Here is a 16,565-nt window from a genome sequence, read left to right on the forward strand (position 1 = left end):
ATAATGCCTGACATATGGAAAGTATATAATATAATGTCTGCTAGCTATTATTCTTTTCTAAAATAAACCACTCTCCTGAGTACAGCACCAGGAAATAATGGTTTCTGAACCCTTTGATACTGCAGTGCCATTGCAGTCAAGTTCAGATGGTACCATGTCAGCACTTTCTCAGGAAGTGAGACTCTTGAAATCCATCCCTCATCCTGAAGGTCAATCTGAACTCTCTCCTAGCAATAGGAGATTGAAGGGGGAAGGTGATAGGACTTAAGCTGTAAGAGATACGACTTAAGCAGACAGGAAAGCACAATAGGATCCTTCCCAAGCCAAGAAAACGGCCTGAGCAAAGGTGAAAAAAAATGAGAACTTACAGAAATGGAGATAGAAGGTGAAACAAATGGAAACAGCAACCTTTAACGTCCAAATAATCAGGCAGTATTAGGAAAACTTTGGAACATACAGGAGATGAAATACTCGGCAGCCATGAAAAATTACCTTTATGAAAAGTACACAGCAATGTGGGAGAAAGCTTATGATAATACAATTTAAAAACAAAACAAAAACCTTAGCTGGAATAGTTTTTTTCTAAACACAATTGGATAATGTCTTCTGTAGAAAAGTAACTGAAACATTTATAAATTTTTCTTTTGTTTATAACTTTTGGTTTTTGTTGTGCTGCACGTGTATGTGGGATCCTAGTTCCCCCACCAGGGATCAAACCTGCACCCCCTGCAATGGAAGCAGAGTCTCAACCACTGGACCACCAGGGAACTCCCTGTTTATATAACTCTTAGCTTAGGTGAACTATCAATACATCACATATGAAAGTTCAGCCTGGTTTCCTTTTGTCATCTACAAGTATTATATGTTCACTTTTCTGCTTACATAAAAGTGAATCAAATACAAGCACATTGGCTTTGAAATATAAACTCACATTTGGCATGACTTCCTCATGATTAAAAAAAAAAAAGGAATAAAAGGGGTGGATAGAGAGATTCACAGGGGTCAGATTGTTACGGTCTCTAAATTCCCAGCTGGGGTGTTGGACTTTGAGTGTTCTGTAAGTGGGAAGCCACTTACAAAGTTTGTGAGCAGAGTTATTTTAGGAAACTTGATTTGGCAGGGGAAATAGGAAGGACGTGAGTGGGAGGAGTCTGGGGTGAGGAGTTGAGAGGGGACCCAGAGGCCCAGACCTCTCCCTCCCCTCCCTGTCCCTTAACCTTCCCTGGTAGGATCCCTACAGCCTCCATCCCCATCCCCCACTCCACCACCACCAGTGATGACCTTAGCAGTACAAATCTTTAAGTAGTTTTTCATTCAAATGAAAAAAAAGAATAAATTGGCCTTAATAAAAACTATTGGCTCCCTTCCTAAGTCATCTAAAACAGGTGTCAGCAAACTTTTTCTAGAAAGGCCCGGAGAGTCAATATTTTAGCCTTCAAGGGCCATCTGGCCTCTGTCACAACTATGCAACTCTGCCTTTGTGGAGAGTAAACAGCCTTAGGCACTACATAAGAATTGGGTGTGGCAGTGTTCCCATAAAATTTGATTTACAAAAAGAGGTTGAAGGCCGATGTGACCCACGGGCCATAGCTTATCAACGGCTGGTCTAAAAGAGCATTGTGTTATTTTTCTTAGAGAATAATTCTGAGATTCTTCTGTGCCTCTAAAGCTCCCTGACCCGCCCTCTCAGACACATCTCATCACATACACAGGAATGCCAGTGATGATATGGTGGACTAGTGATCTCTGGAGCAGTGATAGGCAAACCAGCGTGTTAAAGTGGAGGGGCTTTTGGGACTTCCCTGGTGGTCCAGTGGTTAAGACTCCGTGCTTCCAGTGAAGAGGGTGCGTGTTCAATCCCTGGTCATCAAACTAAGATCCCACATACCGAGCGGCGCAGCTCACCCCCCCCCCCCAAAATAAGGAGGGGCTTTGGGTTTCATCTCAATTTTGAGCCCTGACCCTGCCAACTTATACACAGCTCACAACCTCTCTGAGCCTCTGCTTGTGGGCAAAATGGAGATAATAGGTTCAACCTCACAGGCTTTTCGTGAGGATTAAATATTTGTAAAGCGCCCAGTCTAACAATTGGCATGGAACTGGCACTCAATAAATAGTTACTAACCCACATTGGCTCTATAAATAGCGGTCAAACAGGACAGACCTAGCCTGCAGGAAGAGAATTCCGTTGTGGATCCAGCCTTCAGGTCAGCACTGGCACTGGGGTGAGAGGCAGTGGGGATCACTAAACACACATAAGGCTACATAAGGCGGCAACACTGAATCTGAAGAGGCTGCTGCAAGACACATTTGTATCAAATGCTTCTGATGAATCATTTATTAGGCAGCCCCACTGTACCAAATCCTCCTGGCTGTTGGTGGTTGGGAACATGGTTCCATTGAAGTAATCAGATCCTGCTCTTCATCCAGAGACTCTCAACAGCTGGTGAGTGGGAGAACCTCATGTAAACAGCCTCCTCTGAGTTCATTCTTCTGGGCCCATGGGACCAGTCACCTTCGCCTCAACTGAAAAATAAACACATCAAGAAAATGAATGCATCTCTCCTAGGGGAACACGACACAATGAGAAGCATTCAATAACAAGAAATAGCATGGGATCATCTTTACAGAGGAGGCTGTGAAACGTAAGAAGGCTAAACACACACACACACACACACTTAGGTTAACAGGCAAGAAAGAGATCTGCGAGCCTGGGTTCAAATTCTGATTTTGCCCCCTTATCAGCTGCTCATTTCTGGGCAAGTTATTCAACTTCTGTGCCTACATTTCCCCATTATAAAATGAAGATAATCATGGTGTGTTCCTTTAAGGTTGTTGTGAGAATTAAATGCATTAATAAGTAGAAAGTGCTTCTAACAGTGCCTGACACTTAGTAATGAATACTAGGTTAGTGTTTGCCATTATTGGTATCAATATTAGTCTTTCACAGGCGTTTTCAGAATAACGGAACAACAGAGTCAAAGCCATAATGAATCAAATTCAAAACTAATCTGAAAAATCTGATTCTGTGGTACTGTCAAAGACCCAAACCTGACATTCAAATAAAACTTTGGATTTTTCACTCGCATGACTCAGTGGTGGGAGAGGTCAGACCAGGCTGATGGGTGTTCCCGTAGTTCAGTTCAATTCAAGAAACAGTGACTGAGTAAATGTACCAAAGTTGACAGCTATACTGTGTTTTGTAAAAGAATATCCTAATTCTTAGGAAATACACAATAAAGTAGTTAGCAATAAAGGGCCATGCCGTATGTAAGTTGTTCTCAAGTAGTTAAAAAATATTAGATGAGCATACATTTATATATGTGTGTGTATATATATATAGAGAGAGAGAAAGAATGTTTCACAATAGATGTAACAAGAATCTATGGTGTTCAGTGTACGATTCTTATTCTTGCAGCTTTTTTGTAAGTTTGAAATCATTTCCAGATAAAAAGTTTTTTAAAACCCATTAGGATGGGTTAAAAATAAAAAGAAGCATTGACTCAAGTTCGACGATCAGACAAGCACTGCGCCGCTGCAGAGGTGACAAGCAGGGGTGACAAGGTACAGCCCTGACGAGACACCAGGAAAGCTTGGCCTTGGAAGGAGAAATCGGTTCTGTGACTCAAATCTCTACTGGAGCCAGGCTAACGAAGATCGTTTGAGACAGTTGTCTCCATAATAGGCTCTGCTTGTCCCCAGGTGCCTAAAACAGGTTGTATGTGGCAGTAAGAATAACAAACACTGCTTGAAACCTTTGTCATAAGCTCCATTTTAGGGTTTTAGTCTTAAGACGTTTGTTTCCCATGCCAGCTGTCGCCTCTTCGCTGATCCCCCACCTCAACCTCTCCCCAACTTCAGTCCATTTTTCAAACTGCTCACAGAATAAATCTCTCAATTGTCGCTCCCACTATACCACCTCCTCACTCAGGAAATTACAATGGCTTCCTATTTTCCACAACCCAAATCTCAATTTTGCTGTCTTATCAGTTCCTTATTTTATGATTTTTATGTACTTTGACTTGCAGTTTCAACTTTTTTCCCTGTCACTGAAAATAACAGAACCTGGGATTGGACTGATATCCAGTAGTGGCTGATACTTTGTTGCACTCCTTGTGGCCTGAGTACTAGGCTTATGCCAAAGTTGTGATTTGTCTGAGTTTGAGATAATAGTTCTTTTCTCCCATATTTTTTTTAATTTAAAAAAACTTCTAAATTTTAGAATAGATTTAGGTTTACAGGAAAGTTGCAAAGATACTACAGGATTTCCATATTCTCCACACCCAGTTTCCCCTACTGTTAACATCTCACATCCCTGTGGTACATTTGTCACAATTAATGAACCCACACTGGTACACAGTTATTAACTAAATTCCATACTTCATTCATGTTTCATTAATTTTCCCTAACGTCCTTTTCTACTCCATGATTCCATCCGGGAGACCACATTACAGTTAGCTTTCCTCCTATTTTTAAATGTTAGATTACTTTAAAAGCCAAATGTAAATAAAATGTATAGTCTAACTGAATAAGATTTTATATGACACTTTAATATCTTTCCTACTACCCTTGAACACGAAAAAACTCACAGCATCTAACTCATCCCAAGGCATGATTAGAACATTCATTTTGAAGCTTCCCGGGTTTTCTCTTCGAGTCAGATCCCTTGGGAACCCAGAACCCTCTTCTCAGATTTCATGTCCAAGACTATATCTAATTAGCTGGTCCATGAAAGCTTTGCTTCCTATACAGTATAAAGGCATTCTCTACATAGTAACTCACAGGGAGATTCCTGAAATCTCTTGTTTGACACAAACACGTGGTGGTAAAATGGGCTTTCCCTACCACCTGCGGAAAGTACCTCAGAAACATCTCCACTGTATTTTTCCTCACGGGCCAGGAATATTAGTGTCCTGTATGGAAAACTATGGTATCAGCTGCCCTTAAGCAGCCACTGACTTTAATCTGGTTCAATTATTGGGAGTCTACCTACCCCACTCACAGAGCTCTTTAGCTCATGGAGTTAATCAACAAGAAAGGTTTCATTGGTCTTTCTAGCCTCCGATTTGACCCTGGATCTGCATTCTTTCCAACACCCTCATCTTTCTCTGTGTAGCTGGAGTAGAAAGAAGTTCATGATAACGCTTAACCACGTGGCCATGTTTTTCCCACCAAGAGTAGGTAATTTCCCATTCTCTTTGTTAAGGAAGAGAGATAATACTACATCTTGGAAGAATTTCTTAGCTGGCATTTGAATTTAAGTGCAATATCCTTTAGCATCCGGCTAGGGGCTAATAGCTGTAAAGATTTCGGATGATATGCATATTTGAAAAGTGACAGCAACTCTTTTCAAATGAAATACTTGGCATAGAATCTTAAATAGGCAACATAGGATTTTTATCACTTTTTTATTAAAATTTTTTTGATGTTTCCCTTGTTTGTTAAAAAACCCAGTATAAAATTAAAGGGAATTTTGAAAAAAAAAGTATACATCCTTACATACCTATTTTCAGGTTTATGACTTTCCTTTTGTCTTTGCCCACAGTTTGTGTTCCTTTCACCTTGCATTATATTATATACATTTCCTGTATTTCTGGTATTCATGTAATTTTTCAATGCTTACATCATATTTCATTAAGTAGGTGTATAATTATTATTTAAACATTTCCCTAATGTGCTGTATGAGGGTAAAGACTTCTGTTTCCTTCACCCCTGTACCCTCAGCATTTAAAACAACACTGGCAAAAAGCAGATACTCAGTACATATTTGTTGAATAAAAAGTAAATTCAAATGGTTTCAAGTTGTTACTCTCATTTACTATTTTTCAAATTCCATGATGCCTTCTTTTGACTTGTTAATGTTTTCTCACTCTACCTCCAGGCAATCAAAACAGTTTATCATGGTTATTTTCTCTTTTTTATGTAGAAAACATTGAGTGATCGATTTTCCTCTATGATGATTGGTATGATTCCATGTAAATCCCTTGCATATCTGAAACATCTTTATTCTACCCTCACATTTATTTCATAGTTTGGATAGATCATAGAGTTCTACAATGGAAATCATTTTCCCTCTGAATTTTGAAATTGTCTTTTCATTTTCTTTGAGCTCTCAGTGCTCTGTTGAAAAAGCCAGTGTTGTTCTGATTCTTGATCCTTTTTCTATGTATAATGTTTCTCCCCTTCCCGTCTCTCTCTTTCCCTCCCTCCCACCCTCTGTTCCTCCCCTAACCTCTTTTCTCTGAATTTGCTTCTTTTAAGTAACAAATCTTTTTAACGAATACAATCTTTTCTATTATCTATCTGAATTTAGGAATTTTTTAAAAAGTGTTCTTGCATCTTACAGTCTGTTTCCACCAAGTCATTTTGTTGTTGTTGTTTTCTCTTTGTTTTGGTGTCTGTTCTTCATGGTAGAGACTTGCCTCAGGGGTCTGGTAATTCTTATTTAAGAATGGGGCACTAGGACTTCCTAGATGGCACAGTGGTTAAGAATCCGCCTGCCAATTCAGGGGACCTGGGTTCAAGCCTTGCTCCGGGAAGATCCCACATGCCACAGAGCAACTAAGCCCGTGAGCCACAACTATTGAGCCCATGTGCCGCAGCTACTGAAGCCTATTCAACTAGAGCCCATGCTCTGCAACAAGAGAAGCCACCGCAATGAGGAGCCTGTGCACCACAATGAAGAGTAGCCCCCCTCACCACAACTAGAGAAAGCCCTTGTGCAGCAACGAAGAACCAACGCAGCCAATAAACAAATAAAATAAATTAAAAAGAAAAAAAAAAGAATGGGGCACTAACTGGACTATGAGATTCATCAGCATAGGCATTATATCTGCCTTGTTCACCCTATATTCCCCAACCTGGCCATTCCTAGTACCCATCAGGAGCTCAGTAAGAACCAGTAGGATGGATGGATGGATGGATGATGAACAGGTGGATGGGTGGATAGGTGGATCTAAATTCCATCATGTTCCCTTGTCATTATGAATAAAGACAGCCAACATTTAAAATTCCTTAAAAAAAGAATGGGGCAATAACTATATTCAATATCTTGTAATAACCTATAATGGAAAAGAATCTGAAAAAGAATATATATATATATATATAAATCACCTTATCACCTTGCTGTACACCAGAAACTAACACATTGTAAATCAACTATACTTCAATTTAAAAAAAGATGGGGCACTAAAAACTAATTGGAAGCTTTTTATTTTTGGGTAGATTTTGTTATTGAAGAGCTTCACTACAGGGGGATCTCACTGGGCTATTTAGTTGGAGAACTCCTGGTGTTAATATCTTGCGGTATTTTCCCTTGGTCTATCAGATTCCCCAGAGAATAACCTTCCAGTCTCCCGCTTGGTGGGCGAAGGCCTGGTTGTTAGATCTCTGCGAGCTCAGAGGGGGAAGGAGGCCTCGGGTACTCTGCTTTCAGTGTGCAGACTTCCACTTAACCCCCTAATTTTACTGTGACCCCTCTGCTTCTGATGTCCCCCACGTCCTGTTCTACCCTCTTCAGAGATTCCCCCCCAATTGTCTCCTGGGGATGAAAAGGGGCCTGACTTCACAGAATAGAAGATGGTATCTGGAGAACTTAATGTTTTTTAGTATACCTTTAAAATTTTATTTATAACAAATGCAATAGAGTACACAAATCTTAAGCATACATGGCTAATGAATTTTTACACATGTATGTATCCATGTAACACCATCTGGACTGACACATAGACTATTTCCAGAGAAGACTCCTTCATGAACCCTCCCAGTCAAAGCACTCCCTACAGTAACCACTATTCTGATCTCTTTTATCACAGATTAATTTCGCCTGTTCTTCATCTTGATGTAACCATTAAAGTCCATTGTATGTATATTTTGTCTAGCTTTCTGCTCAGCATTATATCTGGGAGATGTATTCATGTTGTTTCAAGTTAGCTGTAGTTCATCTTTTTTTGTTTCTGTGTAGTTTGCCATGGTATGAATACACCACAGTTTATTAATCCATTCAACTGTTGTGGACACTTGAGGTGTTTCCAGTTTGAGGCTCTTACAAATAATCCTTCCACGAATGTTATTGAACTTGTCTTTTAGTGCCCATGTGCATGCATTTCTGTTGGGTACGTAACCAAGAGTAGACTTGCTGGATCTTAGGACGAGTATTTATTTTTAGCTTTAATAATACAGCCAAACAAGTTTCCAGTGTGCTTGTACTGATTTATTTTCCCTTGAGCAGTGTATGAGAGTTCCAATGGCTCCACAACCTAGTCGACACCTTAAATTTTAGCCATTCTGGTGGGTGGGTAGTAGTATCTCATTGTGGTTTTAATCTGCATGTCCCAGATAACTAAAGATGTTAAGTATCATTTTATGTGCTCATTGGGCATTTGACTATCCTCTTTTGTGATGTGCCTACTCAAGTCCTTTACCCATTTGGGTTATCTGTCTTTACCTTATCGATTTGCAAAAGTTCTTTCTATACATTTTAGGTGAGTCCTTTTTCAAATGTGTTTTGCAAATATCATTTTTCCAGCCTGTGGTTTACTTTTTTGTCTCTTTTAATGCTGTCTTTTGACAAACAGAAGTGTTTTACTTTTATAATGTCCAATGGAAGGCTCAATTTTAAACAACGTAAAAAGGAATAATTCCATCTTTGTGAGTTCAGTTTAATGCACTGTAATAGACTTATGCTGAGCAGAAAACCACCTTTGTTCCAGGGTTCAGGGTGATGATTCTCATTCCAGCTGTCATCAGGATTAAACATTACCAGACACAAACTATACTATGCTACTACAGGATCTCTGGCACCACTAAAGAGGAAGAGAGGGATCAGTCTTTGGTTGTTCTAGCAGACTATATTGCAACAAAGCTTTGATCTCTAAAGACCAACGGACAAAACTGCCAGGCCCAGGGAACCATTGTCTCTGCCCCTTTCTTTATATATCACTTGTTAATAATCGGATGTTATTTTGTATAAGTTTTATGAAATTCTGCAGATCCGCTCCCCCTCCCAATCTTCAACAGAATGGAACAAAAAGACAAGCATTTTATTATACACAAATGATAAGATTTTATTGCCTTTAACAAGGAGTGGCCTGAATAGATACTATAGTTGGTCTACTAGCTAATTATTGACAAAGATAAGGACTATAATAAACTGTTACAAACTAGAGCCACCATTCAACTGTTTTGACCAAAAAACAAAATTTCATACCGTCAACTCACTGTTTTTGGTAACTTTGCAAATAGTTTATGTTGGAGGTATGCAGAAATAAAAGCCCTCAAATCAAAGCTGTTTTATTGTGCATGGTACAGAAAAGGGGCTCAAGAAATATTTACCCAATGAATTTGAGGATGCTGAGATGAGTGTATGGAGTTATATTTGCCTAAAACTGACAAGGCTTCAAATTCTTTTAACCACATTATGTGGGCTGGAATTGAGGCCTAATTTATCAGTTTGTCTCTAAGCAGACTCTTGGAATTAGAGTTCCACCCTCTTTTCAGGTGTGTGTCCCTGTTATGACTCTCACATCTTAGAGGAGATGTCAGTCTCTCACCCATGTCAGGAGACAGGTAAGAAGTATGGGCCAGTGTTCAGCTATATTCCAGGTACTTGTTAGAGAACAAAATGTACTGATTTCACTCCAGTATTTATCAAAAACTCAGCAAAGAGACAGCAATATCAAGCAGTATCAGCAGTATTTCATCTTGTGGAACTGAAAACCACAGCCACAGAAAGATAGAGAAAATGAAAAAGCAGAGGACTTTGTACCAGATGAAGGGACAGGATAAAACCCCAGAAAAACAACTAAATGAAGAGGAGATAGGCACCCTTACAGAAAAAGAATTCAGAATAATGATAGTGAAGATGATCCAGGACTTTGAAAAAAGACTGGATGCAAAGATTGAAAAGTTTACCAAAGACCTAGAAGAATTAAAGAGCAAACAAACAGAGATATGCAACACAATAACTGAAATGAAAAATACACTAGAAGGAACCAATAGCAGATTAACTGAGGCAGAAGGGCGAATAAGTGACCTGGAAGACAGAATGGTGATCATCACTGATGCAGAAAAGAATAAAGAAAAAAGAATGAAAAGAACTGAAGACAGCCTAAGATACCTATGGGACAATGTTAAATGCACCAACATTCGCATTAGAGGGGTCCCAGAAGGAGACGAGAGAGAGAAAGGACCTGAGAAAATACTGGAAGAGATTATAGTTGAAAACTTCCCTAACATGGGAAAGGAAATAGCTACCCAAGTGCAGGAAGCACAGAGAGTCCCAGGCAGGATAAACACAAGGAGAAACACGCCAAGGCATATATTAGTCAAGTTGACAAAAATTAAAGACAGAGAAAAGTTATTCAAAGCAACAAGGGAAAAATGACAAATAACGTACAAGGGACCTCCCATCAGGTTAACAGCTGATTTCTCAGCAGAAACTCTGCAAGCCAGAAGGGAGTGGCATGATATATTTCAAGTGATGAAAGGGAAGAACCTACAACCAAGAATATTCTACCCAGCAAGGATCTCATTCAGATTCGAGGGAGAAATCAATAGCTTTACAGACAAGCAACAGCTAAGAGAATTCAGCACCACCAAACCAGCCCTACAACAAATGCTAAAGGAACTTCTATAAGCAGGAAACATAAGAGAAGAAAAGGACCTACAACAACAACAACAAAACAATTAAGAAAATGGTAATAGGAACATACATATCGACAATTACCTTGAATGTAAATGGACTAAATGCACCAACCAGAAGACACAGACTGGCTGAATGAATACAAAAAAAAGACCCATATATATGCTGTCTACCCACTTCAGACCTAGGGACACGTACAGACTGAAAGGGAGGGGATGGAAAAGGATATTCCATGCAAATGGAAATCAAAAGAAAGCTGGAGCAGCATTACTCATATCAGATAAAATAGACTTTAAAATAAAAAATGTTATAAGAGACAAGAAAGGACACTACATAAAGATTGAGGGATCAATCCAAGAAGAAGAGATAACAATTATAAATATCTATGCACCCAATATAGGAGCACCTCAATACATAAGGCAAATGCTAACAACTATGAAAGAGGAAATGCAAGGCAGAAATAGAGACACAAATGTAGAGAACAAACACATGGACACCAAGTGGGGAAAGCAGGGAGGGTTGGGGGGGAATGAATTGGGAGATTGGGACACCAAATTGTACACTCTAAATGTATGCTGTTTATTGTCTGTTAACTGTATCTCAATAAAAGTTCTTAAAATAAAAAAAAAAAACTCAGCAAAGACACAAATAGCAATGGAATAGGGCTTCCTAGGTGGCGCAGTGGTTGAGAATCCGCCTGCCAATGCAGGGGACACGGGTTCGATCCCTGTTCCAGGAAGATCCCACATGCTGCAGAGCAACTAAGCCCATGCGCCACAACTATTGAGCCTGCACTTTAGAGCCCGTGAGCCACAACCACTGAGCCCATGTGCTGCAACTACTGAAGCCCACGTGCCTAGAGCCTGTGCTCCTCAACAAGAGAAGCCACGGCAATGAGGAGCCTGTGCACCATGATGAAGAGTAGCCCCCGCTCACTGCAACTAAAGAAAGCCTGTGCACAGCAAAAAGGAGACCCAACACAGCCAAAAAAATAAATAATAAATAAATAAATTTAAAAAAAAAACAATGGAATAGAATTGCAAGTCCAGCAGTAAACCCATACGTCCATAGTCAATTAATTTTGACCTTGACAAGACTGCCAAGACCATTTCATAGGGAAAGAATCATCTTTCAACAAAGGGTGACTGGACAACTGGATGTCCACATACAAAAAAAGAAAGTTGAACACACACCCTACATCACGTACAAATTAACTAAAAATAGATGAAAGATCTAATTATATAAGCTAAAACTATAAAATTCTCAGAAGAAAAAGAAAGACTAAATCTTTACAACCTAGGTAATGGTTTCTCATATATGGCAAGAAAAGAACAAGCAATCAAAGAAAAGATAAATAATTGGACTACATCAAAATTAAAAACTTTTATGCTTTAAAGGGCACTATAAGAGAAAAAAACAACTCACAGAGTGGGAGAAAATATTTGCAAATCAGGTATCTGATAAGGATCTGGTATAATATGGAAAGAAATTTTATGCTCAACAACAAAAAGACAAACTATCCAATTAAAAAATGGGCAAAGGACTTGAATAGACATTTTTCTTAAGAAGATATACAAATGGGCAATGAACATATGGAAAGGTGCTTAAAATCATTAGTCATTAGAAAAATGCAAAACAAAACCAAAATGAAATGCCATTTCATACCTACTAGGATGGCTACAATCAAAAAGATGGAAAATAACACATATTGGCAAAGATATGGAGAAACTGGAACCTTCATACATAGCTGTTGGGAACGTAAAATGGTGCAGCTGCTGTGTTACATGGTTTGGCAGTTCCTCAAAAAGTTAAACACAGTTACCGTATGACTTAGCAATTCCATTCCAAGGTATATACCTAAGATAATTGAAAACATATATCCACACAAAAGCTCGTACACAAGTGTTCATAGCAGCATTATTCATAGAAATAGTTAAAAGGTGGGAACAACCTAAATGTCCATCAACCGACGAATGAATAAACAATATGTGGTATATTATACAATGGAATATTCTTCAGTCATAAAAAGGAGTGAAGTACTGGTATATGCTGCAACTTGGTTAAACCTCTAAAACATTATGCTAAGTGAAAGAAGCCAGAAAAAAAAGTTTACATATTGCATGATTCCATTTAAGTGAAATATCTAGAATAGGCAAATCTATAGAGGAAAAAAAGTAGATTGGTGGTTGCCAGGTGCTTGAGTGAGGGGAAGAGGCACTGACTGCTAAAAGGCATGGGATTTCTTTTTGGGATAAGGAAAATATTCTGGAGTTAGATCATAGTCATGGCTGTACAGCTTTGTGACTATGCTAAAAACCATGAATCATATACTACAACGGTAAATTTTATGATATATAAATTATACCTCAATTAAAAAGAGAGAAAAGAACAATGAAAAACTTTAGTGAGAAATTATTTAGCCCCAAACAATTAAGAACTGTAACTAAAGCACACACAGACACAGAGACACGAAAGAAGATTTAAACAGGGGCTTCCCTAGTATCGCAGTGGTTAAGAATCCGCCTGCCAATGCAGGGGACACAGTTTCGATCCCTGGGCCGGGAAGATCCCACATGCTGTGGAGCAACTCAGCCCGTGTGCCACAACTACTGAACCTGTGCCCAAGAGCCAGCGAGCCACAACTACTGAGCCTGTGTGCCACAGCTACTGAAGCCTGTACATCTAGAGCCCATGCTCTGCAACAAGAGAAGCCACTGCAATGAAGAGTAGCTCCTGCTCTCTGAAACTAGAGAAAGCTCGTGTGCAGCAATGAAGACCCAACACAGCCAATAAATAAATTAATAAATTTTAAAAAAAGAAGACAAACAAAATTGAGATAAAAATCAAAGCTCTGCATGGGAAGAATTAGTTTAAAAATGATTTTCTCCAAATTAATTTATATACCTAATAGTCTTCTAACTAAAATTGCAGAGGACTTTTTGGCAGATAGTAAACTTAATAAGTGATTTTATGTCAAAGGGTAATGAGTATTATACAGAAAAATAAAGGATATTAACTGAAACAAGGAATGTGGTGGTAGAGTTAGTTACCCTTTTACGTAAGTAGTTCAAGGAAGACCTCACTGATTAGGTAATATCTGTACTGAGACTGGAAGCAAGTGAGGACAGGAGACATGTGGCAGCAAGTACAAAAGCCCTGAGATATGCCTGCTCACACAAAGAACAGCAAGGGGCCAAGAGGTCTGGTGGCTGGAGTGGAGTGAGTGAAGGGAAAGTAGCAGGAAATGATTTGAGAGCAGTAATAGATGAGTGTGTAGGCGTGAATCATGTAGAGACTTGAAATTTATTCTGAGTGAGATGGCAAGCCATTGGAGAGTTCTGAGCAGAGGAGTGATAGGATCTGACTTAGATTTTCAAAGGATCACTCTGACTCCTGTGTTGAGAATATGCAGGGGCACAAGGCTGGAATCAGGAAGACAAGTTAGGAACCTACTGCAATTTTTCAGGCAAAAAGTAAAGGGTGGCAGCAGCAGAGGAGGTGACAAGTGACTTCATTATGTATCTCTATGGAAAAATAAGAGTCTAAACTGCTGCTGGACTGGACGTGAGGTATGAGGGAAAAAGAGTGGTCAAGCATCATCCCAGGGCTTTCATTCTCAACAAATGGAAGGTCAGTGTTGCTGTTTACTGAGAAGGGAGTTTGGTTTGGAGATGTTAAGTGAGACATGGTTATTATAAGTCCATGGAGGTGGCAGGTAGGCCACTGAAATGGCCTAAACTGAATCTAAATTTCATCTGGTAGAAAAATGGGCAAGTGTTGTTCAGTAAAATTTCAGTGTGAAGATTAATGTAGGGAATTGTCTTTATAGATAGGAAAGGGCAATCTAAAACTACAATAAATAAAACTGGCACAAGAAATCCAAAGGAGATCGATGAAACAAGAGATATACCTTGAAACGTTCCTAAAAGGCCTCTCTGCATTTGCATATTTAAGTGTGATATTTTCACTATTTGTAATGAAATCTTGGATGATGATTCATCTCTAACTTTGAGGCATGCACTTTCCCCAGAAATATCTTTATTGTTTTTCCTTCAATATACATAATTATTGTCAAAACCTTGAAGTAATACAGAAAACCCTACCTTCAAATCCCTCTAACCTCTGAGATAATCTGGTTTTGTAACCTTCCAGATCTCCCTTCTAAGGCATGAGATGAGTTGTGTGCTCTGTGGATGCGGAAGTGCATCACTTAGCTGTGAGTGAGCTGTGAAGATGTGAATGCAGTTTCGTTTCATTTTCAATCAAATTCCCAGTAACTCATTAAAACTTTCTACACTGATTAAGAACATCAAGATTTATTAAAGTATGGAATATCTTTGTCAATATCATAGCCATAATCATAGTAGCTAATATGTACTGTATTGGATCTGTCCCAGGTGATACACCCCACGCTAAATGCTCTACATGTACCATATAAGGGGGTCCTCCTTACAATCCCTCTTTCATAGATGGGGAATCTGAGGATTCAATGGGTGAAGTAACTTGCCCAAGACCAAAAAATTAGCAGAGCCAGGATTTGAACCCAGAGGTGGCTAATCACAAAGTCTAACTACTAGCTACTATACTTCTTGGAATATTAAGGGTCTACTGCATATGATAAAATATCTTCACAAATCAATGGGGGGAGGAATAAATTACTTAATAAATTGATGAAAAGTTGTTAAATATTCAATGTGGGCCTCACTTCATATTATATCTTAAAATTATTTCCTGCTATTAAAATATATAAATGATAAAGATATAAAGCAAAAAAAAAGATATAAAGCTATTAAAACTAGAACATAAATTATACCTTATTTTTAAAAAGAAAAAAATTGAAAAAATAGGAGAAAATATAGATAAGTATTTTACTGATTTAGCGGGTTAAGCAAAGACTTGAGTAAAAACGAGAAAATAAAAAACAAATTATAAATTTGTTTATCATAAAATTTAAATCACTTATAGATGAAAACATCACTAACAATATTAAAGGACAAATTGTACAGGAGGAAAACTATTTTCCATAACTGTGACTGAAAAAGTGCTAATATATAAAAATCTTTTATCCAATACTAAGAAAAGTAGTGATATCTCAGTAGCAAACTTGGCAAAGGACATGAATAGAGAATTTACAGAAGAGGAAATAAAAGGGCTGATAAATAAATGGAAAATATTTAATTCACTAATAAAGAAATGCAAATGAAACAATCAGGGACTGTCATCTTTTGCTTCAGGTTGATCAAAGGTGAATGAGAATGACGTCATGAGTGTCTGCCAGGTGTGGGAAAACAGGGGCGTTCATATACTTTAGTACACATGCAAAGTGGTAGAACCTTTCTGGAGAGTGATTTGGCAAAATGTATCAACCTTCATAAAGAAGTACTCTCACCTCTTGATATAGTAATATTATTTCCAGAAGTCTATCTTAAGGAAATAATCAGCAGTGTGACAAATATATCTCTACAATAAAAGTGTTACAGGTCATCTAAGAGTTTAATAAAAAGACGTTAACATAAGGGAATATAAATCCACTAGTAAAAATCATGTTTTTGAAGAATATTTAATAATATGAAACATGCTTTATACATATATATGACATATATAATGTTGTATAATGTTAAATGACAAGGAAAGGATATGAAAGTTTCTGTATGTCTATATTTTATTATCAACTCTGTGAAAACTGGTATAGATATGTAGATTAAATAAAATCAGTATAAATATGTGGAGAGAGATACAATATACACACACACGTATGTATAGTAGGAAATACACAAAAATCATAAAAGTAGTTATTCTGGTTAGAGGGATACAGCATGGTTTTCCTCTCTTTTCCGGAAATATTTGCTACATATTTTAAAATAAAAATGTGCTTCTTTAATGATCAGGATAAAAATAACAAATAAGAGCCTTTCAAAAGTTC

General features: G+C 38.2%; 1 protein-coding gene across 1 annotated transcript in view; it reads right to left on the reverse strand.

Annotated features, from left to right (window-relative positions):
- Window positions 1-479: 479 nt before the first annotated feature.
- The window catches only part of SLC44A1 (solute carrier family 44 member 1), a 195,727-nt gene continuing 179,641 nt past the window's right edge, over window positions 480-16,565 (reverse strand). The window contains exon 16 of the mRNA XM_057720151.1: window positions 480-2,526. Within this exon, the coding sequence (XP_057576134.1) occupies window positions 2,512-2,526 (15 nt within the window). The 3' untranslated portion in view covers window positions 480-2,511. The remainder of the gene's footprint in view (window positions 2,527-16,565) is intronic.

Source organism: Hippopotamus amphibius, chromosome 2 (assembly GCF_030028045.1).
Source record: "Hippopotamus amphibius kiboko isolate mHipAmp2 chromosome 2, mHipAmp2.hap2, whole genome shotgun sequence".
NCBI lineage: Eukaryota > Metazoa > Chordata > Mammalia > Artiodactyla > Hippopotamidae > Hippopotamus > Hippopotamus amphibius.